Here is a 23,681-nt window from a genome sequence, read left to right on the forward strand (position 1 = left end):
CTGTACGCCGGTTTTAGTAACAGTCGGGTTCATAATATTACCAGAGACAGATTTACTTCAATATCTGGAACAGGACACCGGTTACCAGCACAGTGGCTATAATCACTTGCTGCCTCCTACCAGCAGTAGCTCTTAGTTTTTCTGTGAAAAAAAAGAGGTTTCACGTTTGTAAGTTTTCTTTCCAGGTTTAAAACTTTTTTTCTCATGACCTTGGGGAATTAAAGACTAATCAAGCGAAAGATTCTTCTGTGCACGAAAGTGGGTCAGGAACTTTCAGGCAGCGAGAGGGAGAGCGAGGATAAAAAAATTCCACAAAGGCTGTTTCTTTTCTTTCTTTTTTGAAACTAGAGAAATGAGCGAATCGCTTCGCGACTAGTTGTCCACTGTTGTAAACGGATGTCTCTCCACGCCCCTCCCCCCCCCCCCCCCCCCCCTCCCGCTGTCCACCTCTGCTGCACAAAGCGGGGGAGGGGGGGTGGAAGAGGAGGGAGGGGAGGGGGCTGTAACGCAGTCGTTCGTTTAAGCCTTGTGGGTGGTGACACTATGAAAGAAAAAGGAGGATGAACGGAATTAGCTGGTAGTCGAAGGTTTTTTTCGCCTTCCAGAAGTGAGTTTTTTTTTAACTTTACAGTGACGGGTGCTGGTTCCGTGCAGCGATAAGCTCGTGCAGGAGCTTGAGATAAGCTCGTGCAGGATTACACCAGTTTTGGTCAAAAGTAACGAGTAACGAGTAACGTAATTTGGCAGCCGATACCGTAAAAAAAGTAACGGAAATACTTTAGTCGTTAGTCATTCAGAATAGTAAGGAGTACGTTACTGCGTTAGCAAAAAATGTAACGCGTTACCAGTAACGTCGTTACTAGTAACGCGTTACCTCCAACACTGCATTCTGGTCACCATGCCCCGATAGTAAGCATCCCAATACAGTGGAAGGTATGTTGTCATGCGCTTGTACGAGCGTTTCAGGAAGTTCGCCGAACGTGCAAGGGACGCCATTTCTGGGGCATTTGATGGATAAAAACGTATTATCTGTCTTTTCTGCTCAAAATAAACGTTTCAAATGATAAATTTTTGGGGGCTATTTTTGGGCTATTTTTGGGCTATTTTTCTGGATCGACATTTGGCTATTTTTGGGCTATATCTCGTAGACGTTTGGCGGGTTGGAGTTCAAGCACCTGGCAACCCTGCCTGCGAAGACCGGACCTAGTTTCGCGTGTGATGCGGCCTGCGAGCGTGCTGTGGATTTCGCTTCTGTCGTGAATGGTATCTCGTTCGAAAAGTCCTACCGGTACCCGTATCGATTTCTTCAAAGAAGCCCAAGACATTCTTGTGAATCGTTTAGTGTTTGGTTCGGCAAATGGCAGCGTGTGCTACATCGTGTCGAAACTTCACGGATTACTTCCTTCTAGTTTTTGTGTTTGAGTGGTTGGTTCTGCAGTGCCCGTGTCGACATGTACAGTCAGGAGCAAAAGTTTGCGGGGCACGGGAGCGCGTGCCGAAAGGCATCGCTCCGCCGTGCAAGGACGCGCCGCCGCAATAAAAAGCCGCGCTTTGCGCATGCGCGCCTTTCGTGCTGGCAGTCATGTCTCTTTTGCTCGCTTCTGTCCGACTCACTCCTGATAACCGGAGTCGGCGCCAGGGGCGCAAGTTGCCGTTTCGCTGGCTGTCATGCCTCGCGTCCTCTTCAGCTGCATCAGCAACCGCGCTGGGTGACGAAGCTCTTGGTTACCCTCCCCCCCCCCCCCCCAACGCGAGCTCCGTCACAAAGCGCGGCGGCTGTGGCGGCTGAAGCAGACGCGCAGCATGACAGCCAGTGAAGCGCTAACTCGAGCCCCTGGCGCCGACTCCTGTTATCAGGAGTGCGTCGGAGGGAACCGAGCGAAAGGGACATGATAGAGAGCACGAAAGTCGCGCATGCGCAAAGCGCGGCTCCTTAGTGCGTCGGCGCGCCGTCGGACGGCGCGGCGATGCATTTCGGCACGCGCTCCCGTGCCCCGCAAACTTCTGCTCCCGACTGTACATCGGATTACATCTTTCAAGTCCGGTATTTTTAACGTAAGTGCGCTGCAACCTACTTGGTAATCACTGTCCGTTCTTCTACGGGTACTCTTCCGGATGACCTCTAGAATTAGGCAGTGCCTATCTCTTGCCAACCGGGAGGATAATTTTCCCGCAACCTTACCGACAGTCGCCTGCCATTATCTGTCTGAAATAATGTCACAACCACTGATCTCAATGACAATTGCTGGATCGCGCTTGCCGCTCCCGCAAGTGAAGCCACCGGGCCTCACTCGCTTGGGATACGATTTGCCGTTTTTGCTAGCCTTTGCTGCGGTTTTCCAGCGTGCTGACGACACGTTTTCTACTCGTTCGTCGTCATTCGCCGAAGAAGTTTTTTGAAGACTCTGTGTATTGTTGAGACTTTCCGTTGTGAACACGTGGAAAATTTTACGAAAGTGCAGTGTCGCAGGAAAAAGGCACAACGCGTCGAAAGGAAGGGCTGGCGGCGTGTTCAAAGCATCCTTGGCACGCCGAAGTGCCGTGTCTCTGTGCCTTCGCGCGCTTGGATACCGACCAAGAACCGACGCCGTGTGAATGTGTTTAGCGAGTGCAATGTGCGTGAAGCCGTATCAAAAGGTACAACTCGTCGAAAACGTGTCGCCGGTGTCGCGGCGTGATCAAAGCTTCCTTGGCACGCCGAGTGATGCATCTTTGTGCCTTCGCACGCTTGGATACCGGTCAAGAATTGACGCCGCGCCAAAGTTCTGAACGTGTTTCGCGCGTAGATGCCCTTAGATCATTTATATATATCGGCCACGGAGTTCTGGATCGTCCAGCTGTTCCGGTGAGTTGCTATCAATAAAAGGGGGAGATCTGTACGTATTCTTATGTACTATATTAACCATGGCTATGTCCCAAATCTACTCTAATAGATTCCGTGGGAGCACGAATAGGGCAACGTTGTACGTGGAGCCAGGGGGGTTTTCGAAAGCAAAAGTACAAGACGGCGAGAATGAAAATCTTTGAAGCGCGGCCGATATGGTCGTGTGCAATCTGTTGACCAATTACAATTAGGCGAGTCGCGTAGGTTGATAATAAGCCGGCACTGATCAGTGATGAGGAGCTGTTGTGCACGGTATTGTGTAAATCGTCTAAGGACGAAAAAAAGACGTACCTTCTCCCCATCTTCCGTCGCTAGTGGACGCTGGATTAAGCTCGTTCCTAAACCGCGAGGGGAAAAGACGCTGATCCAGAGGCACGAACAGCTTCACGCACATTGCACTCGCTGAACACATACACACGGCGTCGGTTCTTGGTCGGTATCCAAGCGTGCGAAGGCACAGAGACACGGCACTTCGGCGTGCCAAGGATGCTTTGAACACGCCGCCAGCCCTTCCTTTCGACGCGTTGTGCCTTTTTCCTGCGACACTGCACTTTCGTAAAATTTTCCACGTGTTCACAACGGAAAGTCTCAACAATACACAGAGTCTTCAAAAAACTTCTTCGGCGAATGACGACGAACGAGTAGAAAACGTGTCGTCAGCACGCTGGAAAACCGCAGCAAAGGCTAGCAAAAACGGCAAATCGTATCCCAAGCGAGTGAAGCCCGGTGGCTTCACTTGCGCTGCAGCGAACAAGCGGGGAAGCGCGATCCAGCAATTGTCATTGAGATCAGTGGTCACAACTGTAGGTAGAATACTGACTTTCTTATTCTCCCTGCGTTTCGCGAAAACACATTTCGTGGCCACCTTTTTGTGAATACACGTTTCGTCAACATTCACGTTTCATCAACATTCATTGCGCGAATCGCACGCTGGGGGGCATTTCGTCGCGCGTGATATATTCCTGAGGCGCAACGTTTCCTCGACATTCGTTACGCGACTCGCACGTTGTAGGGGCACTTCAACGCGCGTGTATTCCTGAGGCACGCGCTCACCGAACCCCAGCCCACCCTTTCACGCGGCTTCATGTTAAAGGAGCTGTGCAACAATTTCAGGGCTTTGCTTAAATAATTGTGGAAGTTGATGCCTGACACTTCTGCAGTGAACTACAGAAAAAAGATTTTGCCTGGATACCCTAGTTTTTATTTAAAAAAAAAATGAAAAAGATCCAGGTTTTTGCCGCCTCTCAACTCGTGCATCGTCTTCTGGGTCACGTGCACAGTGACGTCACTTGAGTAGGCGCGGAGTTCCGGAAAAGTTCTCTCTGCTAGCGCGAAACACATGTACGACGAAACCGTCCGATCCGACGTCCGACCGCGCAATACGACGGTCGGAGGCGAGGGTTTTCAACGCTCTCCGATGCTACGAAAACCCTCTCCCGCCAAGGTCATTCCGGCAGTCCGCACGTCGGATCGGACGGTTTCGTCGTACATGTGTTTCGCGCTTTAGCGCGAAACACATGTACGACGAAACCGTCCGATCCGACGTCCGACCGAGCAATACGACGGTCGGAGGCGAGGGTTTTCGTAGCATCGGAGAGCGTTGAAAACCCTCGCCTCCGACCGTCGTATTGCGCGGTCGGACGTCGGATCGGACGGTTTCGTCGTACATGTGTTTCGCTCTTTAGAGCCATCAGCGAGCAGCGAGAACTCATCCGCTCGCGACCGCGTGACCACCCGCCCTTGCCCGTCCGGCGCTGTCCCCCTCCACCTCCGGCTTCTGGCGGCTGTTCGCGGTTTTGTGGACCTAGGATAGATGGCGCCACTAAAACTCCGTATAATAAAAGTTTTGTCGATGATACCAGGGTTTTGACGCATTTATATATATGTTGGAACGACAAGATTTATAAAAAAAGTTACCTTTTATCGAGCAGGTATTCGCACAACTTGCTATCTTTCTTACAACTACCCAAGTGACGTTACGCCGCTTATTTCTCATGGCCGCCGCTCGTGGCTGCAGGTCGGGAAATATTCCAAGTTTTGCCTCGCTGTTACGCGGCGGAATCGCAACATTTCGATGAAAGGAGGTGTGTTTTCTGCCATTTGTGACACAGTGAACAATATCAAAAGCAGAAAATGTCAATTCTTTCAACGTTAAAATCGTTGCACAGCTCCTTTAAGTCTGCAGCAGTTCATTGCAAAAAAAGAAAAGAAAAAAAAAGCTATTCTGAGTTCTTTTTATGAAACATCGCGTGTTGATAAAACGATCTGTCGATGAAATGTCGTTCGATGAACTGATTGCACCGCCAATGAGGGGCGACTACCGGTAGAATTTCGGGGAAAAAATTCTGCCAGCTGCCGGGAGACTGGACACTACCCAAGAATTACCCCGGTTGTTGTTTGGTTTGCAATCTTCTCAGTTGTATTGTATAACAGCTGAGTAGTACCTCTTCACATATTACAAACTGCTTAGTTTGTACTTGTCAGAATACGCTGTATGTAATAAACTTTTAGGAGATTTCAAAACAATCCCTTGTGTCTGTGTATCTTCCTTTTTGCAAACAACTTGGCGAGTTCACTTGCAACCTGCTGGGCGAAAAATGAGCACCAATGACGCCCAACATCGGATCGGGTCGCGCTTCCAGTATAGTCCAATATTACGCCGGTCTGTGCCAATGTGGGACCACCATTGGTTGGAACCATGGTTTAGCAACGGGCCAACATTGGCTGGAACGATGGCTGAACAGTGGCCCAACACTGGCACCAATGACTGGGCCAACGTTGGATAGGGTAGGGCTTCCAATATTGTCCGATATTGAGGCCGGTCTCTGCCAATGTTAAGCCAATGTCGCACCAATATTGGTGTGCTGCCTGGGATGTACTGGAATTCGTTGGTGCTTTTCTTGCTGTGGCAAAACAAGGGAGAAAGTATTTTCATGGGGAGTTACGACTGCAGATCAGTAGAATACCAAGAATTTAAGAACACAAGCGTCCAACAACTTCCGCATTTATGAACATTGAGCAGCTAAGGAATTCCCAGGCATAGCTTCAATTTCCGTCGCCAACTTGCAAGCCGGTCCATCAATAAAGAACGTGACACTGAACTAATTTTGGTGGATAGGTAAGTTTAATTTATCGGGCAGGATGTACACTGAAGAGAAATAGTAACCGTGTTTTTCTCGCCTCAATAATTACCTACCCATCACCGAACCCTCAATCCACGTCGGATTGTAAAGCTAGCCGTTGGGGACCCGATTTCATAACTGAGCGTGCGTGCTTCAGAAGAGGATTGCAGCCAACAGAGCGTGTGAATGGATGGATGTGAATAGCGTCTACTACTAGGAACCGGCCATTTTTTCATTGAAACTTTCCGTACATTACGTATATACCAACTCATGTTTACAAACAAACCGGAGCGCCCCTAGCCGACGCCACCGGCGCCGCGCATGCGCGATGGGGGTGTGGGCAAAAAGCTCGCCGTCGCCTATAAACAAACCTTTGAAATGCGATGTTGTCGGCGTCGGTGTGAGTCCCCCTGCCCTTTTTCGCGTTCGAATTGTTGATTCTACGTCTTCCTGGCGATCTCTGACTACTTGAGCGGTGTTAGCAAAATTACCGAGACTCGTTACACCGCGAAACTTCGCGTGAATAATGTGACATGTGGCGATTCATTCCGCGTGGACGCCGCGGTATGTACGATAAAACCTGATTCGCATGATAAGATTTCGCTCGCAATTTTCAGTCGCGACGCTGCTCGGGCTGCAAAAGCTTGTACCGTAGCTGAGATAGTCGACGTCGATACTGAAAATCGCAAGTAGAATCAGACTAAGTGAATTAGGCATAGCAAGTCAGTGATGGTCACTCATTACAATGATCATCTCCTTGTATTTACTGTTTACATCGAGCCTACTTACCAACCTTCAAACTTAAGTCTTTTGAGGCCTGCACTTATTTCGTATAGCAAGTACCGGGCCAACATTTAATCTACGGCCGGCGTCGTCTAAGAGAGCAGACGACAAGCAGAAACGTTTGAGAGAGCAGACGACAGTTCGAACGATCAGGCGGCCGTTTGAGCTTGAAGACGCGCTGAACGTAGTCCACAGGTTGTCCGCACAACTTGACAGTTTTCTGGCGTTCATGTTGGAACAAAACAAATAAATCTGATGACCACAAATGTCCGTGAATTCAATCCAAAGTGCTTCCCGCCCAAGCAATCGTTGTCCGACGGCGTCCGCTTTTCCCTTTTTACGGCACATATCCAGATTCTCGGACGAACCGAGCACGTGAAAACTGACCTTCAAACCTTTCTCGACACTTTTGGTACGGCCCCAGTCGCGGCGTTTTGACGAGAAGGCAGGTTTTTGTCTGATTCCTTTCAAAACAACGCAGGAATACACGTCTGGCATGGGGACTTCTGCCCACAGCCCCATACCGGAAGTGCGACCGACGCGCCACCACCGCGCCGTGACGTCACAGAGATGAGTTGGTGTATAAGTTATAATTCGTGTAACGCCCAGTTCTGAAACTTAACATCTGATCCGAACCGCTAGAGCTACGTTCGAGTAAAGACTGAGCTGACTGAGCCTTCGCCTACATGTATAGTTTATTTTTGTTGTAGCGGCGCATAGCCGTGTAGTGCATGGAACTTGCCACTTATGTCGTGTTGAACACAAAGAAACACATCACCACCACATGATACCTTCCAAGCATAGGCGTAGACTACGGGGGGGCATCGGGGCTCGTTCCCAAAATGGTAAAATCCGGGGGGCGGGGGGGGGGGGGGGGGGGGGGGCAGAGCCCCCCTTCCCTCCCTCCGGGCCCGGGCCATGATCCTTGCCAAGACGCTGTTTACGTGCCATGTAACGAGCTTCTAGTAGTGGCATGTAAACAAAACAGAGGTGTGCCTATCTTAAATACTCTACTCAAAATACTGTATTTCAAATACGTTTTGAAGTATCTTGGTATCTTCCAAATACTTTTGGCCGACAGTGTCTTATACTCTATCTTAATTACATTTCTGAGTATCTTGTACTCATTATCTCAAATACATTTTTGACATTCCGCCATTTTCCGAGTTTTTCAGTGTGAAGGTAGCGTGGGCGTGGCACGAGCAAACGTGAATATTCTTTCGAGCAACCAAATCCTGGTGCTAGCTCTCATTAGCTACGGTTACTTTGATTGAGCTCGTGAAAACATCGCTTTTTTGCCGATTTTGATTCATTATTCAGCCCAAAGCTCGCACAATGAAGGTTTTCCCCTCGCCTTCACAAAGGCTCTTTTGTTTCCTTAAGTTTCCCCCCAAAAATCCTCAAACAAAAGGGGTGGTTTTACGGAAGTAAAGATTGCCATGCTAAGGCTCACAACGCAGATCCGGAAACGACTTACGACAACAATGCAGACTTGAGTTTCAAGAAAATAACAACTAGAAGAAAATGAGAAGTGTACACAAACACAAAACGTTTTTTTTTTTCTTCTTGTATATAAGACAACACTACTGCACAACGTCGAGTTTTTTTGTTTTTTCTTTGTGTCGTCAGTTTGGCACTTATTGCTCTCGCGAACACTGTGAACAGGAAATGAGCTACGAGCTGGATGACCACTCAAATGCCAACAAAGCGTCCCTCAACGTGCCTTTCTGAACGCAACCTACTTGAAGGTGCGACCACTGCTATTATGTAGGTTCTTTTTGTTATCCATTCACTCGTATTCGTATCCCAAGTTCATTTTTTTGTGAACTCCCCATAAAGGGAATTTGGATTGTAGTTGAACGATGAGTCTAAGGTGCGTCGCAGGACGTGATATTCAGTGATGTCACTATTGGCGAGGCGCTTTGTCCCGTTTGTTGTACCCACACCTCGGTGTTTCCCCAACACAAGGCCTGTGCACGTGCCCACAGGCCTTGTGGGAATGTCCATGTCATTTTCTTCAAAAAAACGAGGTGACGTTAAGTGCCGGATCCCACCCGAAAGCAGTCGTCAGAGGATGCGAGCTTGACCCACTTCGGCTTTTGCATGTGCTGGGCTGAGGACCGTGCATGCTGCATTGTTTATGCAAGCCGGAGTGGTAACAAAAGAGCCCCTCCTCGCCCTTACTGGAGAACGCGAACTCCAGCCGAGCGCTGAGTCATATTATTTGTTGTCCCCATCCGTGTAGTTCTAAAGTTAACCGTTTGGGGCGCCACGGTCTGATCTCCTCCCCAAAACGACCTTTCTTTTTGTCCCAGAGATGTTTTGTAACATTATCAGTGATATTGCCAGGCGCGTTGCAGAGCGAATGCGTGTCCGAATGGTTGCCGCGCTTGGCTCTCGCGCGGAGGCTCCGGGTTCGATTCCAGGGAGCGGACTTGTGTTTTTATTTATTCTTTCAACTTGACATTCTCGCAAGTTAAAAACCTTGTCGTCTGATCGAGTTACGAATGTTTTATGCGCCGAACGTTCTACGCCGAATGTTCCAGAAATCCGCGCGGGTACAGAAGGTGCTCTGTGTGGCGGTCCAGAGTCAGTCTCGCCCCAGCGCTCGATCCTGCTGTTTCGCCGACATTGATGCCTGCGACTCTAGTCTTCCTCTATTTTGTTTTGGGCACAAGTTCGCCCCATTAAACGTTTAGTTTCTTCAGTTATTCGCCGCCTCATCATTTTTCATTCGTGACAATACCCTGCTCCTTAAAATATGACTGCATAAAATAACCGTACGATGTTGTTGCTTTTGTTTTTTGCCATTTTGTGTTGTTGCGTGCTAATAAACCATTCTAGTAAACCAGATTTGCGCAGCTGTATAATTGTCGTTGTCAATGACGTCGATACAAATTAAGCAATGCGGAAGTATCTCCAAAAGTAATTGAATTACATTTCTAAGTATTTGTGCTCATCTCAAGATACTTTACAGTGAAAGTAACTTGAGTAGAATTTTAAATACTTTATGGAGCAGGTATTTAGTAACTCAACTTAAATACTTTTATCGAGTATTTTGTCCAACACTGAAACAAAATAACGCTCACATTGCCTTTATTGACGAAATACAGGGGAAATGGAATCCCAGCGTGCTTTCGTTAGCTTCAATCTCCAGCTCTGGCGAAAAAGTAACGAGCAGCACCCCCCCTCCCCCCCCCCCCCCCCCCCCCCCCGGGAAAATGGAAAGTCTACACCGCTGCTTCCAAGCATCTAAACAATATTTCGTTCAGTCTGACGATCGCAGAGCTGATAAAGTAGTGTGCTGTCATAAAAACATCATAAGATAGGACCACGAGCAAGCAGCCGACGCCCCATCTTGCTAGCTCTCCTGCTCGGGGAAACAATGCCAGCGCCACGCAGCGGCATCTACCTCGAAGGCCTCACGGAGAGCGCGCCGCATTTGCCACTACACCCCACCTAGAACACTAGGCTCGTTCGATTTACCTGCACACCCTACCTTCACTTCCTGCTCCGGTGCAGAAAAGTGTAGGGCAGTGTACTTCCGGTCGTATACCGAAAGTACACTGCCCTACACTTTTCTGCACCGGTGAAGAAGGTGAAGGTAAACTGAACGAGCCTACTGTAGTCGCTACCTTGGTGCCAGGAACGCGTCTCCGACTTGAGTGTTTACCGCGTAAAAAAAAAATGGTCCTTTGACTTCCGCCTGGTGACGTCATAGAAGTGTCATGCTGTCGCCGGTCGTGATCCTGGCGGTGTTCCACATAGTGTTCCAGGAGTGGTTATAATATAATAATAATAATCTTTATTTGCAAAGAAGTTTTACCCCGAGTGGTGATGGGTGCAGCAGACGCCTCTTTTGCAGCAGGTCGCTCTCTGGTGTGACAGTCCACGGAAGCTTCAGCAGCCAGAGCTTGGAACGTCATGACGACAGCGACACTGGCGTTCGCTCGCGCTTTTCGCCAGCATTTCTAAGACCGACTGCCAGGATGGCGACATCCGACAGCATGACACTCCGGTTTCTGTGACGTCATTTGTTGCCACTTCGGGACCACTTTTGATGTATGGGCGGGATAGGACGCTAAACACACCAGTCAGAGACGCGCTCCGGGCACCAGCTACCAATCAAAACTAAGACCCCGAAGAAAAATGCTAGTTCCGCCATTTTCTGCATAGAGTTCGAAACCGTGGAAACCGCGGAAGCACCCTTGCGTGGATGCTGCGCTGCGTGGATGCGACATCGCGACGGATCTGCTGCGTAACTAAAAGTAGCCTTTGATTTTCGTTTTCTGCAGTTTGTTATCGGATATTGCTTAGTTGAGGTAATTTATCTAGATGTAGCGGTAGCAACAAGGAAGTTGGCTTAGCGGGGCCACGTGGTGCTAGGACGGTGCCGTTTGAATTTTCGGCGGGACACGTCGCTGGAGAGCCTCATTTTGTCTACGCGTGTGGTCACGTAGCAGGGAAAGTTCCCGCGGACGTGGGAGACGCAGAGGCATGACGAACGAGGAAAGAAAGAAGGGAAGTGGGAATGGTGATCCGGATGTGCCGAACGTCGAGTGTGGCGGCTGCGGTAGACGGTGTTTCCTCGAGGAGACCCTTTTCAGCTCGATCGAGGAGGCTACGGATATGGAATACCTATGCAGGATCTGCGTGAAAATCGAGGAGACGAATGAGGCGCTGCACGAGATGAGGCAAGAGCTCAAGGCCGAACGGGAAGAGAGAGAGAAGCTATAATTATAATGCAATTAATTGAAGCTAGAACGAAAAGCGAGAAAGACCGTAACTCTAAAAGCGCGGCTAGAGGAGATGGCGGAGGCTGGCGGAGGCCTTGGCGGAGGCCATGAGGAAAGCAGCGGAGAAAAGGGAGGCAGAGGAAACCGGGGAGGGAGGGAGGGTAGCCAAAGTGAGGCTAGAAGAGATGCAGAAGGAACTGGAAATAGAGCGGGAGGAACGTGTGAAGCTTGAAGTGCAGCTTAGAGAGCTTGTAGCCCTGAGGGCGAGGCTAGAGGAACTGGAGGGGAGATGGAAAAGAGAAGCAGAACAAGGAGAGGTGACACAGACCGAATATAAGGAACTGAAAAGGAAAGTGGAGGGTATACGGTACAGGGGAAAACTGGGATGAACCCCGCAGTAGAAGAGAACAAGGGCACAGAGTCCTTCGTTCCCGCACCAAGATTGGGGGTGCTTGTGCAAGTTGCTGCTTCCGCACCCAAAGGTGTGGGAAATCAGGAGCGGGTAGAGCCGGCAGTAGGGGAGCAGCAGCATGGAAAGGCAAGGAGAGTACTAGTTATTGGGAGCTTTATAGGAATACTTCAACGAAATTTGCAATATACCCGCCGTGTTGTAAAATACAGGGTGAAACAAGGAGACGGCAGGCTCTTTAAATCGACCGGAAAATTCGGTTTCTTAACCTATCGCGCTACGACTTTGTGCAGCGTTGCCCACAGATGGTGCATTTTTTTTTTTTTTTTTTTGTAAAATTTGGAAAGAGCGAATTTACCTGAGGAAAAAGTAAAGAAAGAAAAAGGCTTAGCTCCTATGGAAACGCAGCGACGCCAACGGTCTGCAAACAACACGGCGCCGTTTCGCACGGGAGACAAGAGATGGCGCAAGCGGTCGCGACGCCAACTGCCGCCAACGAACGAGCAGACGACGCCGAGAGCCGGCCCTTTTGCAGACAAGGAACTGCAGTTCCTTGCTGCTACCGCGCCTGTCTTTTGTTTCTGTGACTGTCGCCGCCTGCGGAACGCGCGCCGCTTTTAACTCGAAAAGATCGTCTGCTAAAAAGGCCTGTTCTCGGCGCCGTATGCTCGTTCGTTAGCAACGTTTGTTGCGCCATCTCTTGTCTCCCGTGCGAAACAGCGCCGTGTTGTTTGCAGAACGGTGGTGTCGCTGCGTTTCTATAGGAGCTAAGCCTTTTTCTTTCTTTACTTTTTCCTCAGGTAAGTTCGCTCTTCGCAAATTTTACAAAAAAAAGTGCACCATCTGTGGGCAACGCTGCACAAAGTCGTAGCGCGGTAGGTTAAGAAACCGAATTTTCCGGTCGATTTAAAGAGCCTGGCGTTTCCTTGTTTCACCCTGTAGGTTGAATATGATCCACAATATCCGTAAATGACAATCGCACGTTTGTATTTTGAGCCTGGTGGCTGTATTTTTTGTTATAAACGGCCCACGCTGGCAAGCGCTCGGAGAACAGCCAGCGGAGACCACGTGACATCCAACGCAATTGTTACGTAGTTCGTCTCGGGACAAGCAAAGCTACGGCGAGGCTGACGTTGAGAGGATGGCCTAGTCGTTACAGCCACCGAAACGGCTGCTTTTGTACGAATTTTGAGTGACGGATTAATCTTCTATAATCTTTTAGATGGACAATAGCGACTTCTGAGTCACACAAAAGGGATTCTCGGGAAGAGGGGAGTTCCTCCTTCCCCTCTTCTCTCGTCGTGGCCGGGGGCGAGGCAGTAACCGTCACTAGCTGCCAAGGTTCCTAGACGGCCATTACAAACGAGACGTTAGCGACATCCACCAGGTGCTCTTTGATAATCGTTTAATTCGTTTTAAAATTACCTTTCGTGACTTTTTAACAAGATATTGGTGTGTTCGATGTGATACTGCTCCTTTAAACACATATAGACCAAAAAATAAGCGCCGAAATTTTGTTGTAGTATCCCTTTAATGTCTCCAGGTGTGCCACAGGGCTATGGAGTAGGGTGAGTGGAGACGATAGAGTGAAGGTGTTAACCACCCTGGAAAGTGCATGAGCGACGTGATGGAGAGCGCAAATGAGCAGGGGAAAAATTTGGTGATCGTTCAAGCTGGACTGAACGACGTCCTCAACGGGAGAGGCCACAACTTGGGGAGGCAGATAGAGGCTGGGGTGGGGAAGCTTAGGGCTGTCTCTAAGGGGGTGCACATTTTAATGTGCATGATCCCGGAGGTGGAGGAACAGTCGGTGGCAACCGAGTAAAATGTTGTAGCGGCCAACCGAACCATAAGGCAACAGGGAGAGAAGCTGGGCTATGATGTGCTGAAGGTGACCAAGGGAGTGTACCAAAGAGGGCCATCACCTCGATTTGAAAGAGATGGGATACACTATGAACAGCACACGGGGTGGCGTATCGAGGTTGTTGTTGTTGTTGTTGTTGTAATGAAAGTCGTGAAAATGGGAAAAGCCCGTGCGTAAATATTATCCACCCATAACGGAGGAAAGACTCGCACGGGCTGGGGAGAGAGGAGTGAAAGAAGAGGGAGGAGAAGGGGAAGGTTGATTTTGATAGTGGCGGCATATTAAGATATTCAAATAGTTAGTTGCAGAATTGGAGGGAGGGGGCATGCCTAAAACCGCGTTAAAAGGGGGGAAAAAAAAACGAAAAAAAAAACAAAAAAAACCTTAGAATGTGCGGAGTGAGTTAGGATACACCGGATAAAAGGTTTGGAGACACGAAGTGTCGCACCAAGCGGCATAAAAGTCGGGTGGCGTATAGTTTCATCCGCGTTGTAAACTACACATGCTCACATTGGAAGAGAAATTAGGGTACTCTTAAAGTATCTGCAGCAAAAAGTACTAAACCGTGGCGGAAAGCAATGGCGTCACAGCTCTGTGGCGGAAAGCAATGGCGTCACAGCCGAGTTGCGAGGCCACTTGCTTCCAGGAACTCTAGAAGTGCTCGAAAAGTGTGTTCTGCAAGGCGCTTGCCCCCGTTCGGGAACATCAGTTGGCGGGGCGTTGTCACCGGCGTGCGGGATGTTTGCAGGGCAGTGTGAAGCACAGTTCGAGCGCTGCCGTATTTTGGACACGACCACAACACGTGTTCGGTGTCCTCCAGGGTCCCGCAGCTGTCGCAATTCGGACTATTTTTGCGTGAAATCTTGTGCAACGTTTTTGCCGTAAACGGGCAGCCCGCTCTCAGGCGATGCAGAAGGCTAGACTCCTTTCGGCTGAGTTTCGACTCCGGTAGGGGAGGAGGAGCATTGCCAGAGGCGACACCGTCATGAGGATGCCCCATTCGCAGGGGCTCCGGAAGCGGGGGGGCAGGGTGGGCTTGAGCCCCTCCTGTCCTCAGGACCGAGCTGCCGAGCCCCCCCTCCCCCTCCTTCTTTTTAGTTTGTGTGTTTGCAGGTTATCTGGTATGGGCCTTCGGCCTATCTGCTGTACCTCCGTCTCTCCTGAGCCGAAATAAATGAAATGACCCTTCTATGCATGCTGACCGCACCTCCGCCAAGCACAAAAAGCACCGGGGCGACGGAGAGGCTTGCTTGAAAAGTCAAAACCAGAAGAAAATGACAGGCAGGACTCATGAGCCTGATTGACAACCGGTTTAAAGCGAGCAAAGAGGGGACAGCGAAATGAATGGATTCCGACAAGACGACGTCGGCGAGCGTTTGTCTGCTTCCCCCGTGTGGAAGCAAGAAGCCCAGAAGATGCATGGTGCTTCTGGCCCGCGGACAAAACAGGCAGGCGGTACTACCGCGGCGCTTAAAGGCCATCATTAGGAGAGGGAGGGGGGCTGGTGAGCTTGAGTGGGGATTCGGGAGTGCTTAGAAAAGGCGAAAGTCTACGAGCTCCCAAATTTGACAAGGCGCCTTCGATGGCGAAAGCTTTGCGCGCATGCGGCGTCGTGCCCACGGGGTGGTGAGGCATGAGGCGACACATGTTTACAAACTCAGGACAACACAACACGAAGTCTGAAACACAGCTCTTATCCTTCAGTATCTTCCTTTTGTGATGCCCCCCAACTTGCATTGACGCCAGGAGTCCGAAGCGATCACGGTCGATGTACTTGATCCTGAGGTACATACCGATGTATGCAAACCTCTGCCTCCAGTTGAGACATCCGATGGCCAAACTTGCTGTGTTTGAGACTCCGTGTTGTGTTGTCTTTTTTTCCCCCGAGTCTCGGGGTTTTGTCTAAAACTTTTAACACTTGTTTGTCTACGTCTGCGTTAATACATCATGCTTCCCCGAGAATCTCTAAATGAAGGAAGGTTTTCATTTTTAAAGATAGCCAATTTGGCATAGGCACAGCTGCGGTTGACATGTAACAGTTGGTATAGGAAAAAAAAAATAAAGAACACATGGTGCGGCTGATTTCAGTGGTTATCCAATCATTGTATGAGTTGTCAGTGCAAGCTTCTTACAGTTATTTTACTGAACCATTGTTTTAATTTGTTTTCCATGGATATGTGCGTGAATATGCGAAGGCGGTGCATTAATATGTTTTCATTTAAATGTGGCAATTAATGTCAACCTGAAACCAACCTAGCCTTGAGGATTTCGGAGATGTTGAGCCCCCCCTCTAAAGAAAGACTTCCGGAGCCTCTGCCCATTCGTGTGATCAGGTGGACAAGACGCTTGGCCTCACTGAATCGGGGGATGAAGTATTCTGGGGTCTCCTGGCCATGAGCCTTAGCCGTCAGAGAGTCCACCTGCTCGTTGCCTTTAATGCCACAATGAGATGGAATCCATTGGAATGCCAGTCTCCATCCCTTGGCTTCAACTTTGCGGGCTACATGGGCGGCTTCCTGTGCGAGTGGTGGAGCATCTTCCAGGTTTTCAAGATGACAAAGGGCGCTTCTGGAATCTGTTAGTATAACTGCCGCTTGAGGCTCAAGTACAAGCAGCGCCTCAAGAGCCTTACAGATAGCTACTAGTTCCGCAGTTGTTGACGTTGTATGAAAATTAAGCCTACCAGCTTGGTGCACCGCCATGGACGGGATCAGAAATCCCGCTGTAGATGTTGCTGTTTCGGGCTTAGTCGACCCATCAGTGAAGACATGTAGCCAGCCTTTATACCATCTATCTAGGAGATCCATAGCGAGGGAACGAGCTACGATGGGAGCGACAGATGACTTTCGTTGGAAGAACGGTAGAGTACCGGTCACATTCAACGGTGGTAAGGTTGTGTGGGGTGGTGTCGGTGGGAATCGCCTTTTGGGTGGTCCGATCTGGTCCTCGAATTCTATTGTGACAGCTCCAAGGCAGGATAGCGGCCGTGAGCGGAGTTTGGATAGAAGAGATGTCGTCGATGAGGCGTCTTGGAGTCGCACTAGATGGCGCATTGCTCGTTTTCTTTTGTGAAGCGAGATCGGGTTTTCTCTTGCCTCAACTAGCGTCGCTACATTTTCAGAGAATCGTGGAAGCCCAAGGCACAGTCGCAGCGCGCATCGATGAAATTGCTCCAACTGCTGTATCTGGTGTCTGCCAAGGTTAAGTAGTGGTACAGCGTAAAGTATTCTTGAGAGGATGAGTCCACGGTACAGAGCTAGAAGTCCCTGTGGAGAGAGGCCCGAGTTCCTTCGTCGGAAGCAGCGAAGAACGCCCATCAGCTGACGACACTGGATGAGTAGTCGCTTTGCTTCAGGGCGCCAGGTCACGTGGTTGTCGATCAGGACGCCCAGGTATCGTTGAGTCGTAACATGCTGAAGAGGGATGTTACCTATCTTCGGAGCATTAGCTACGGGTCGGCTGGGTGTACCGTTGGGACGGTAGCAAAGAAACGCGGTTTTTGTGACAGAAAGAGTGAGCCCGAGGTCTTCTGTGGTCTTCACAACCTCGTCAAGTGCTCTCTGCAGCTGTGAGCCTATACTTTTTGAAGTCCTTGAGGGACCGACGCACCAGAGTGCTGCATCGTCAGCGTATATCGCGATGTGCAGAGCTGCAGGAGACTTGGGCAATGTTTTCAGAGAAAACGGAAGGGCGGCCATAGCAAGGTTAAAGAGGAAAGGACTTAAAACACTGCCCTGAGGAACACCTTGTGTCACCGAACGACGGCAGGAACTTGTACGAAAAAGGATCTTCCTGTAAGAAAGGCGCACACGTAGCTGTACAATCTTCCTGTAATGCCGAAATGTCGTAGCCGTTGGCGAATTGTTGCATGTGGTAAAGCGTCAAATGCCTTGTGTATATCTAGGAACACACAATACACTGTCTGGTGAGATGCTCGCGCCTCCTCTAAAGTGGACGCTAGGTCGCCAATTGCATCGGCAGTGCAGCGTTTAGCGCGAAATCCACAAAGTTCATCAGGCAGCGCACCTATAGTCTCCATATACCAGGTTAGCCTACGTAACACAAGTCGCTCCATGAGCTTTCCTACGCAGCTTGTAAGCGAGATGGGACGGTACGAGTCAAGTGATTGTGCTGGTTTTCCTGGTTTGCGTATAGGCACAACAGTAGATGTTAACCAGGCCTCAGGAATCTCAGCTGTGCGCCATATAGCATTAAATGCCTCTAGTATGGCCGAGTACTGTGATCGGTCAAGATTTCGAAGTGCCTGATAAGTTACCCCATCAGGTCCTGGAGCACTTTTCCGTCGACACCGACGCAATGCGAATTCAAGCTCTGAGATCGTGAAGTCTGAATCAAGAGCAAAGGGAGGCCAGCTTCTACTATTCGCACTGGATTCCTTACCACTCTGGTAACCTGGTGGTAGTGGAATGGGTGTCGCGAAGGCGTCAGCAAGTATCTCAGCCGTCTCCTGCATTGTATGGCCAATAGCAATTGCGAGACCTGCGATTGGATGAGTTGGCATTTTTCTCGATGATAGTGTCTGGGCCATCTTCCATGCACGTGAGATACCTGACGCTGATCCAAAAGAAGAGCAAAGTTGGTCCCATTGGTGCCGTTGGAGCCGGGATGTGTGCCGGCGGAAAGCCGCATCAAGTTGTCGGTGCCTTATCCAATCTGCGGGATCGTTCGTTCTGCGAGCTCGCCTCTGGGCTCTCCTCCGGGCCGCCCGCAGTTTGAGGTACGTGAGGTCGGGACTAGGACGGGTGATAGGAACTCGGATCGTTTTCGTAGCCAGGGATACAGCGTGAGCGATTGCAGAGGATGGGTCTCCCGCAAGGTTAACCACATGTCCTTCCATGTGAGCCCTAAATGCATCCCAATTGGTGACGCGTACCTCTTTGTACATTGGCGTCGGAGGTCTTGGTGAAGTGATTATTATGGGAACATGGTCGCTTCCCCATGTGTCGGGTTGAGCATTCCACTCTGCTGTTATATTCGGTGATACAAAAGTGAGATCCAAGACACTCTGTTTAACTCCCGGTCTTACAAAGGTTTCAGTTCCGTCATTCAGCGCTTGAAGCTGTAAGGACGATGTTACAATCTCCAGCTGAATTCCTCGTCGAGTAGTCTGACTGTCTCCCCATTGCTCGTTATGGGCATTAAAATCTCCACAGATAACAAGGTGCCCCGTAGAGACATTTTTTATCTCTCGTAGCTCTTCGGGATCCCAGCAGACATTTGGAGGAACGTAGACACTAATGATAGAGAAGAGTTCTCCTCTAGAGCGAACTGTCACACCGACGTATTCCGCTGCTCTTTTGCGATTGAGGATAGGTCTAGGGGTTCTTGATGAATCCTTGCCCGGACAAATAGTGCCGCCCGAGACTTGCCGTCGTTTCGTTTTGATGCACTTAGGTATATCACATATGGCCCAAGTCTGCAGTCTTCAAGAAGAATACGTGGCTCTTGAAGGGCCAGAATGTCTATTTTGTTTGTCAGAAGGTGCTGGCGTAGGTCAGGAAGGCGAGATCTGAGGCTGCGTACGTTCCATTGGAGCACAGTGGGTAGTTTAGGTTTTCTACTTTGGGGCTTTCGACATCTTCCGCCGTGGCTCACTGTTGTTTGGTGAAATAGCGGTCCAACTGGTCAATGACGAATTGGACCACCCATTGTAGACCACATGCCCATGGTGTTTGTAGGGGTGTGAGAAAAGAGCATGCCATATGTGCAGCGGTTTTGATAATGGACAGCCAGTCCACATCTGGAGTCGGTAGCGAAGATGGCTTTGAATTTGTGACATTCGTTGTTGGAGGCTTGAGATTGCAAATGTTCTCCTGAGAAGGCGGATTTGCTTCGTGAGTATCGCAGTCCATTTTCTCCGTTATGGGGTCGTTGCTGGGTGTAACAGCCTGCTTTTGTGGAGGGGACTTCGGTAGAGTGCGGGACGACTGTTGAATCCCTTTTGCTATCATTGAATATGTAGTGCCGGTGACGGATGCTGATGCGGATGTTGAAGCGCATGATGCTGGAACAACTCCTTTAGCTTCCGGAACAGCAATTTTCTCGGGCGCGGTGTTTCTTTGTGGTCACCGCCACCAGAGATCTTTGAAAAGGGGTCGAAGCGCCGTACTCCGTGGGATTACTTTGGGGGTTCTGTATTGCTGCTCGAGCAGTCCGGAGATCGACAGAGTTCACCTTCGAGTAGTGAAGAATGTCTCGTTCATTCTTCCATTTCTGGCATTTTGGGGATGTTGCCTCATGCTGTCCTCCGCAGTTCACGCATTTGATAGACGTGGAGGTGCATTTCTGTTTTGTTTTTTCGTCAATTGTTGGATGCTTCTCACCGCATCGGCTGCAAGCAACGGAACGCTTGCACGTGACAGCGTAGTGTCCGAAGCCTTCACACCGGTAGCATTGAGTCGGACGGTGGTGGAATTCCATCACTGGATGCCGGACTCGCCCAAGAAGAACATGGCTTGGAAGCTTGCTTCCACGAAAGGTGATCCATACGCACTCAGAGGAGCCGAAACGACGTACTCGAGCGATCTCCGTATCAGACTGCAGTCGTCCAGCAATTTTTGTTTCAGGAAGTGCTATGTCGACGTTCTTGATCACACCTTCGACTGTGGGACCTGCAAGGCCCTCGTACGCCTTCACTGGAAGTCCGCAGAGCCGTGTGCATTTGAGCAGTGCTCTTGTGGTGAATCCATTTCTCACATCCACGGCAATTAAGTTCAGACGCTCATTTGGCCCAATTTGGACAATGCACTCGGGGCACAGAAGTTCTAAACCGTCTGACAGCTTTAGGCTGCTCAGACTGCTGATACGGTCACCTTCTTTTGTTGGCACAAATATCACGGTGAGGCTTTCGGTCCGAGGGGCGTCCTTTTCCGAGTCTTGACTGGATGTTTCCTTGTACCGGCGTTTTCGGGGAGCACGGGCTGGATACCATTCACCGCCGTCGTCAAGAGCAGCATCCGAGCTCAGAATCTCGCCGTCCGGAGGATCCTGGCCGTCCATTATGATTGGGTCATTGTCCGTAGCTGGAGGAATCTTACTAATGGTGGCTTCGATGTTAGGGCTCAAGTTGCTGTTCTGATCCGTGTTCTGGTCAGCGTCGTCTTGGGTGGCGTTAGGCATGATCGGCCGTCGGCGGAAGTGGTTACCTACTCCGGAACGAGGCGGAAGACGTTGTAGAGGCCTCTTGGTTAGTTGGGGATGCAGAGATGACGAAGATTGATTGAGAAACAACCAAAAATGCGGAGGTCTGAAAAAGCTGGACTGCTGTCAAGGTCGTTTTCTTCTTCCGGCGTATCGAGGCTAAGATGGGAGACAGGGCAAATGTTTTTTGTGTTTTTTTTTTTTTTTGACCCACCGAGGGCCCGAAAGTAGATGAGAACTTTGGTAAACATTTGGTAAGGGGGGGGGGGGGAGGAGGGAGGGGAGGGCAGGAGGAAGCCTCGGAGGAAAAGAGAAGAGGAGACAGCTAAATATAGGCTTTATAAACGTGCACTGGTCGTTTTGGATGAGCTCCCGCTCCAGATCTCGATCTGGATCTGGGAAAAGTTGCTCCGACGATTTCGGCGGATTCAACCGGAAGCCAGCCGGGCCAGCCCTCGGCGCACACACGTGACTTCCTTTCTCGCGGGGCATCTCGCGTGATCTCGCCCATCTCGCCTCGGAAGAATTCGTAATGGCTGCTTGCTTACCCGTTGTATGGTGTACCCCTTGGCTCGACAGCCGGTTCGTTTTCCTAGAAGGAGAAGGTTTTGCCGCACTACGGGCATGCCGGCAATTTTTCTAGAAGCTCTTGAGCCATTCCTGCCGCTCGTGCGTCGAACACGTGTTAGCGCCGCGATTGCGAAAACATCTTCGAAACGACCGCGTCGGCCGCGGAAAGGGGATTCCCGGGCAGGTGAATGACGGGAAGCCACATCTGCCGATCCCGGAGCAGTGGTCTTGTTCAACTGGGGATCCGTAGGCGGCGCGACCCCCGTTCGGATCGTGTGCTCCATTCCGGATCTGGTCAACGGATCCCGGCGCGCTCCAAAACGCCCAATTGAATTTACCTGATGACGTTCGATAACACAATGCTGGATCGCGCTTCCCGCTCTCGCGAATGAAGCCACCGGGCGGCCATCTTGCATGTAAGAAAATCGCGTTTCTGGAGTGTTGCGCAGGCTGGTGGCATCGTGCTGAAGACACATTCTCTACTCGTTCGTGATTATTCGCCAAATAAGTTCTCTAAAACCTTGTGTGAGCCGTGAGACTTGCCGTTGACAACACGTGGAAATTTTTACGGACGCGCAGTGTTGCAGGAAAAAGACAACGCGTCGAAAGCAAGTTTCCCCGGTCTCGTGGCGTAACCTTAACACGTTTATTTTTGTTGTTGTTGCTGTTTTGTTTTTTAATTGGCCGTTTTTCAATAGCTATTTTGAATTTCCAGATATTAAATAGCATGTTGGGAACAGTAAATTCATGGTGTTCAGGAAATGTAGCGTAAGTGCAGTCCCCCCCCCCCTCTTTCACCCCCCTCGAAATTTCAGGTGGGGGCAATTCTGCCCCCCCCCCCCCCTTGCACCCCACTGCGGACGCACCTGCCCATGGAACTCATAAAGACACTAGAAAAAACAAGCAAATTGAAGTTACGGCAGGTGATTAATCAAGCAATTATGGGAGGAGAAGTATCCAATGATTGGAAAGTTAACAGAATGAGACTAAAGGCCCGTTCACACTCTTGCGACCGAGTACGACCGAGAGAGACCAGACCGGTTTTTAAGCCTCTTGCGATCTCTTGGGACCAGCTCCGCTGCAGGGCGTGTCTGGTCCTAAGAAGTCGCAAAAGGCTTAAAAACCGGTCTGGTCTCTCTCGGTCTTAGTCAGTCGCAAGAGTGTGAACGGCGCTTAATATATAAGGGCAGAGGAAAGAAAAACAACATTAAGTCATATCGTCCGATAACAGTAACCTCAGTTCTATACAGATTAGCTATACAGATTGTAAAGTGGAGAATGGAGGAATGTGCAGAAGATACGCAAATACTGGGTGAGCCCCAAAATGGATTCCGCAGAGTTAGGAGACTGGAAGATAAATTATTCGTCACCATTTAATGTATAGAAATAGCAATGAAAAACCAAACTCCTTTATAGTTAGCTTATTTGGACACCAAGGGAGCATACGATAATGTAAGCCAGGAAATCCTTTGGGGTCGGCCGGAAGAGTATAATTTGTATGCAAATTTGGTTAGATTTCTTCAGCAGGTCTAAACAGACAATAAGGTGGTTATAACATGGGAAGCAGAAATTACACAACCTGCAGCAATACAAAGAGGACTCGGGCAGGGCTGTCCACTGTCACCTCTGCTCTTCATGATATATCTCAGTGACATGGAAAAGAAATTAGAGCAGAGCAACTTAGGTTTCGATGTGAGTTATATGGAAGGAGGGAGAAAGGTAATACAGGGAATACCAGGACTGATGTATCCGGACGACATAGTATTTATGGCAGATAACCAGGATACGTTACAGGAACTAGCTGGCATATGTGGAGAGGAAGGGGACACCTTGGGCATGAGCTTTAATAGCGACAAGTCTGGAGAGGGAACCCCTGAGGATATAAAACATTTTAATGGACCATGTAGGAAAATACAAATATCTGGGAGTCTGGCTCAATGAGGGAAAGAAATATCTAGAGGAACATGAGGAGAATATAATTAGAAAAAGGAAAAGAAATTGATCTATTATGAAGGTCAAGGCACTACGGAACTATAATAGATATGAAGTGGTCAGGGGTTTATAAAAGGGAGTGATGGTACGTCGACTGTCTTTCGGCAATGGGGTGCTCTGCATGAAATCAGAGGTTCAGTCAGGATTAGAAATTCGGCAA

At 49.7% G+C, this 23,681-nt stretch overlaps 1 protein-coding gene across 1 annotated transcript in view; it reads right to left on the minus strand.

Annotated features, from left to right (window-relative positions):
- LOC121833801 overlaps positions 1-20,938 on the minus strand; it is a 31,046-nt gene extending 10,108 nt beyond the window's left edge. Inside the window, exons 1-4 of the mRNA XM_042287434.1 lie at positions 20,336-20,938; positions 19,415-19,632; positions 16,138-17,590; positions 14,697-14,807 (exon numbers count right to left, since the gene is read on the minus strand). Coding sequence (XP_042143368.1) covers positions 14,697-14,807; positions 16,138-17,590; positions 19,415-19,632; positions 20,336-20,938 — 2,385 coding nt within the window. The remainder of the gene's footprint in view (positions 1-14,696; positions 14,808-16,137; positions 17,591-19,414; positions 19,633-20,335) is intronic.
- Positions 20,939-23,681: the final 2,743 nt, after the last annotated feature.

Source organism: Ixodes scapularis, unplaced genomic scaffold, assembly GCF_016920785.2.
Source record: "Ixodes scapularis isolate PalLabHiFi unplaced genomic scaffold, ASM1692078v2 PGA_scaffold9__187_contigs__length_104089568, whole genome shotgun sequence".
NCBI lineage: Eukaryota > Metazoa > Arthropoda > Arachnida > Ixodida > Ixodidae > Ixodes > Ixodes scapularis.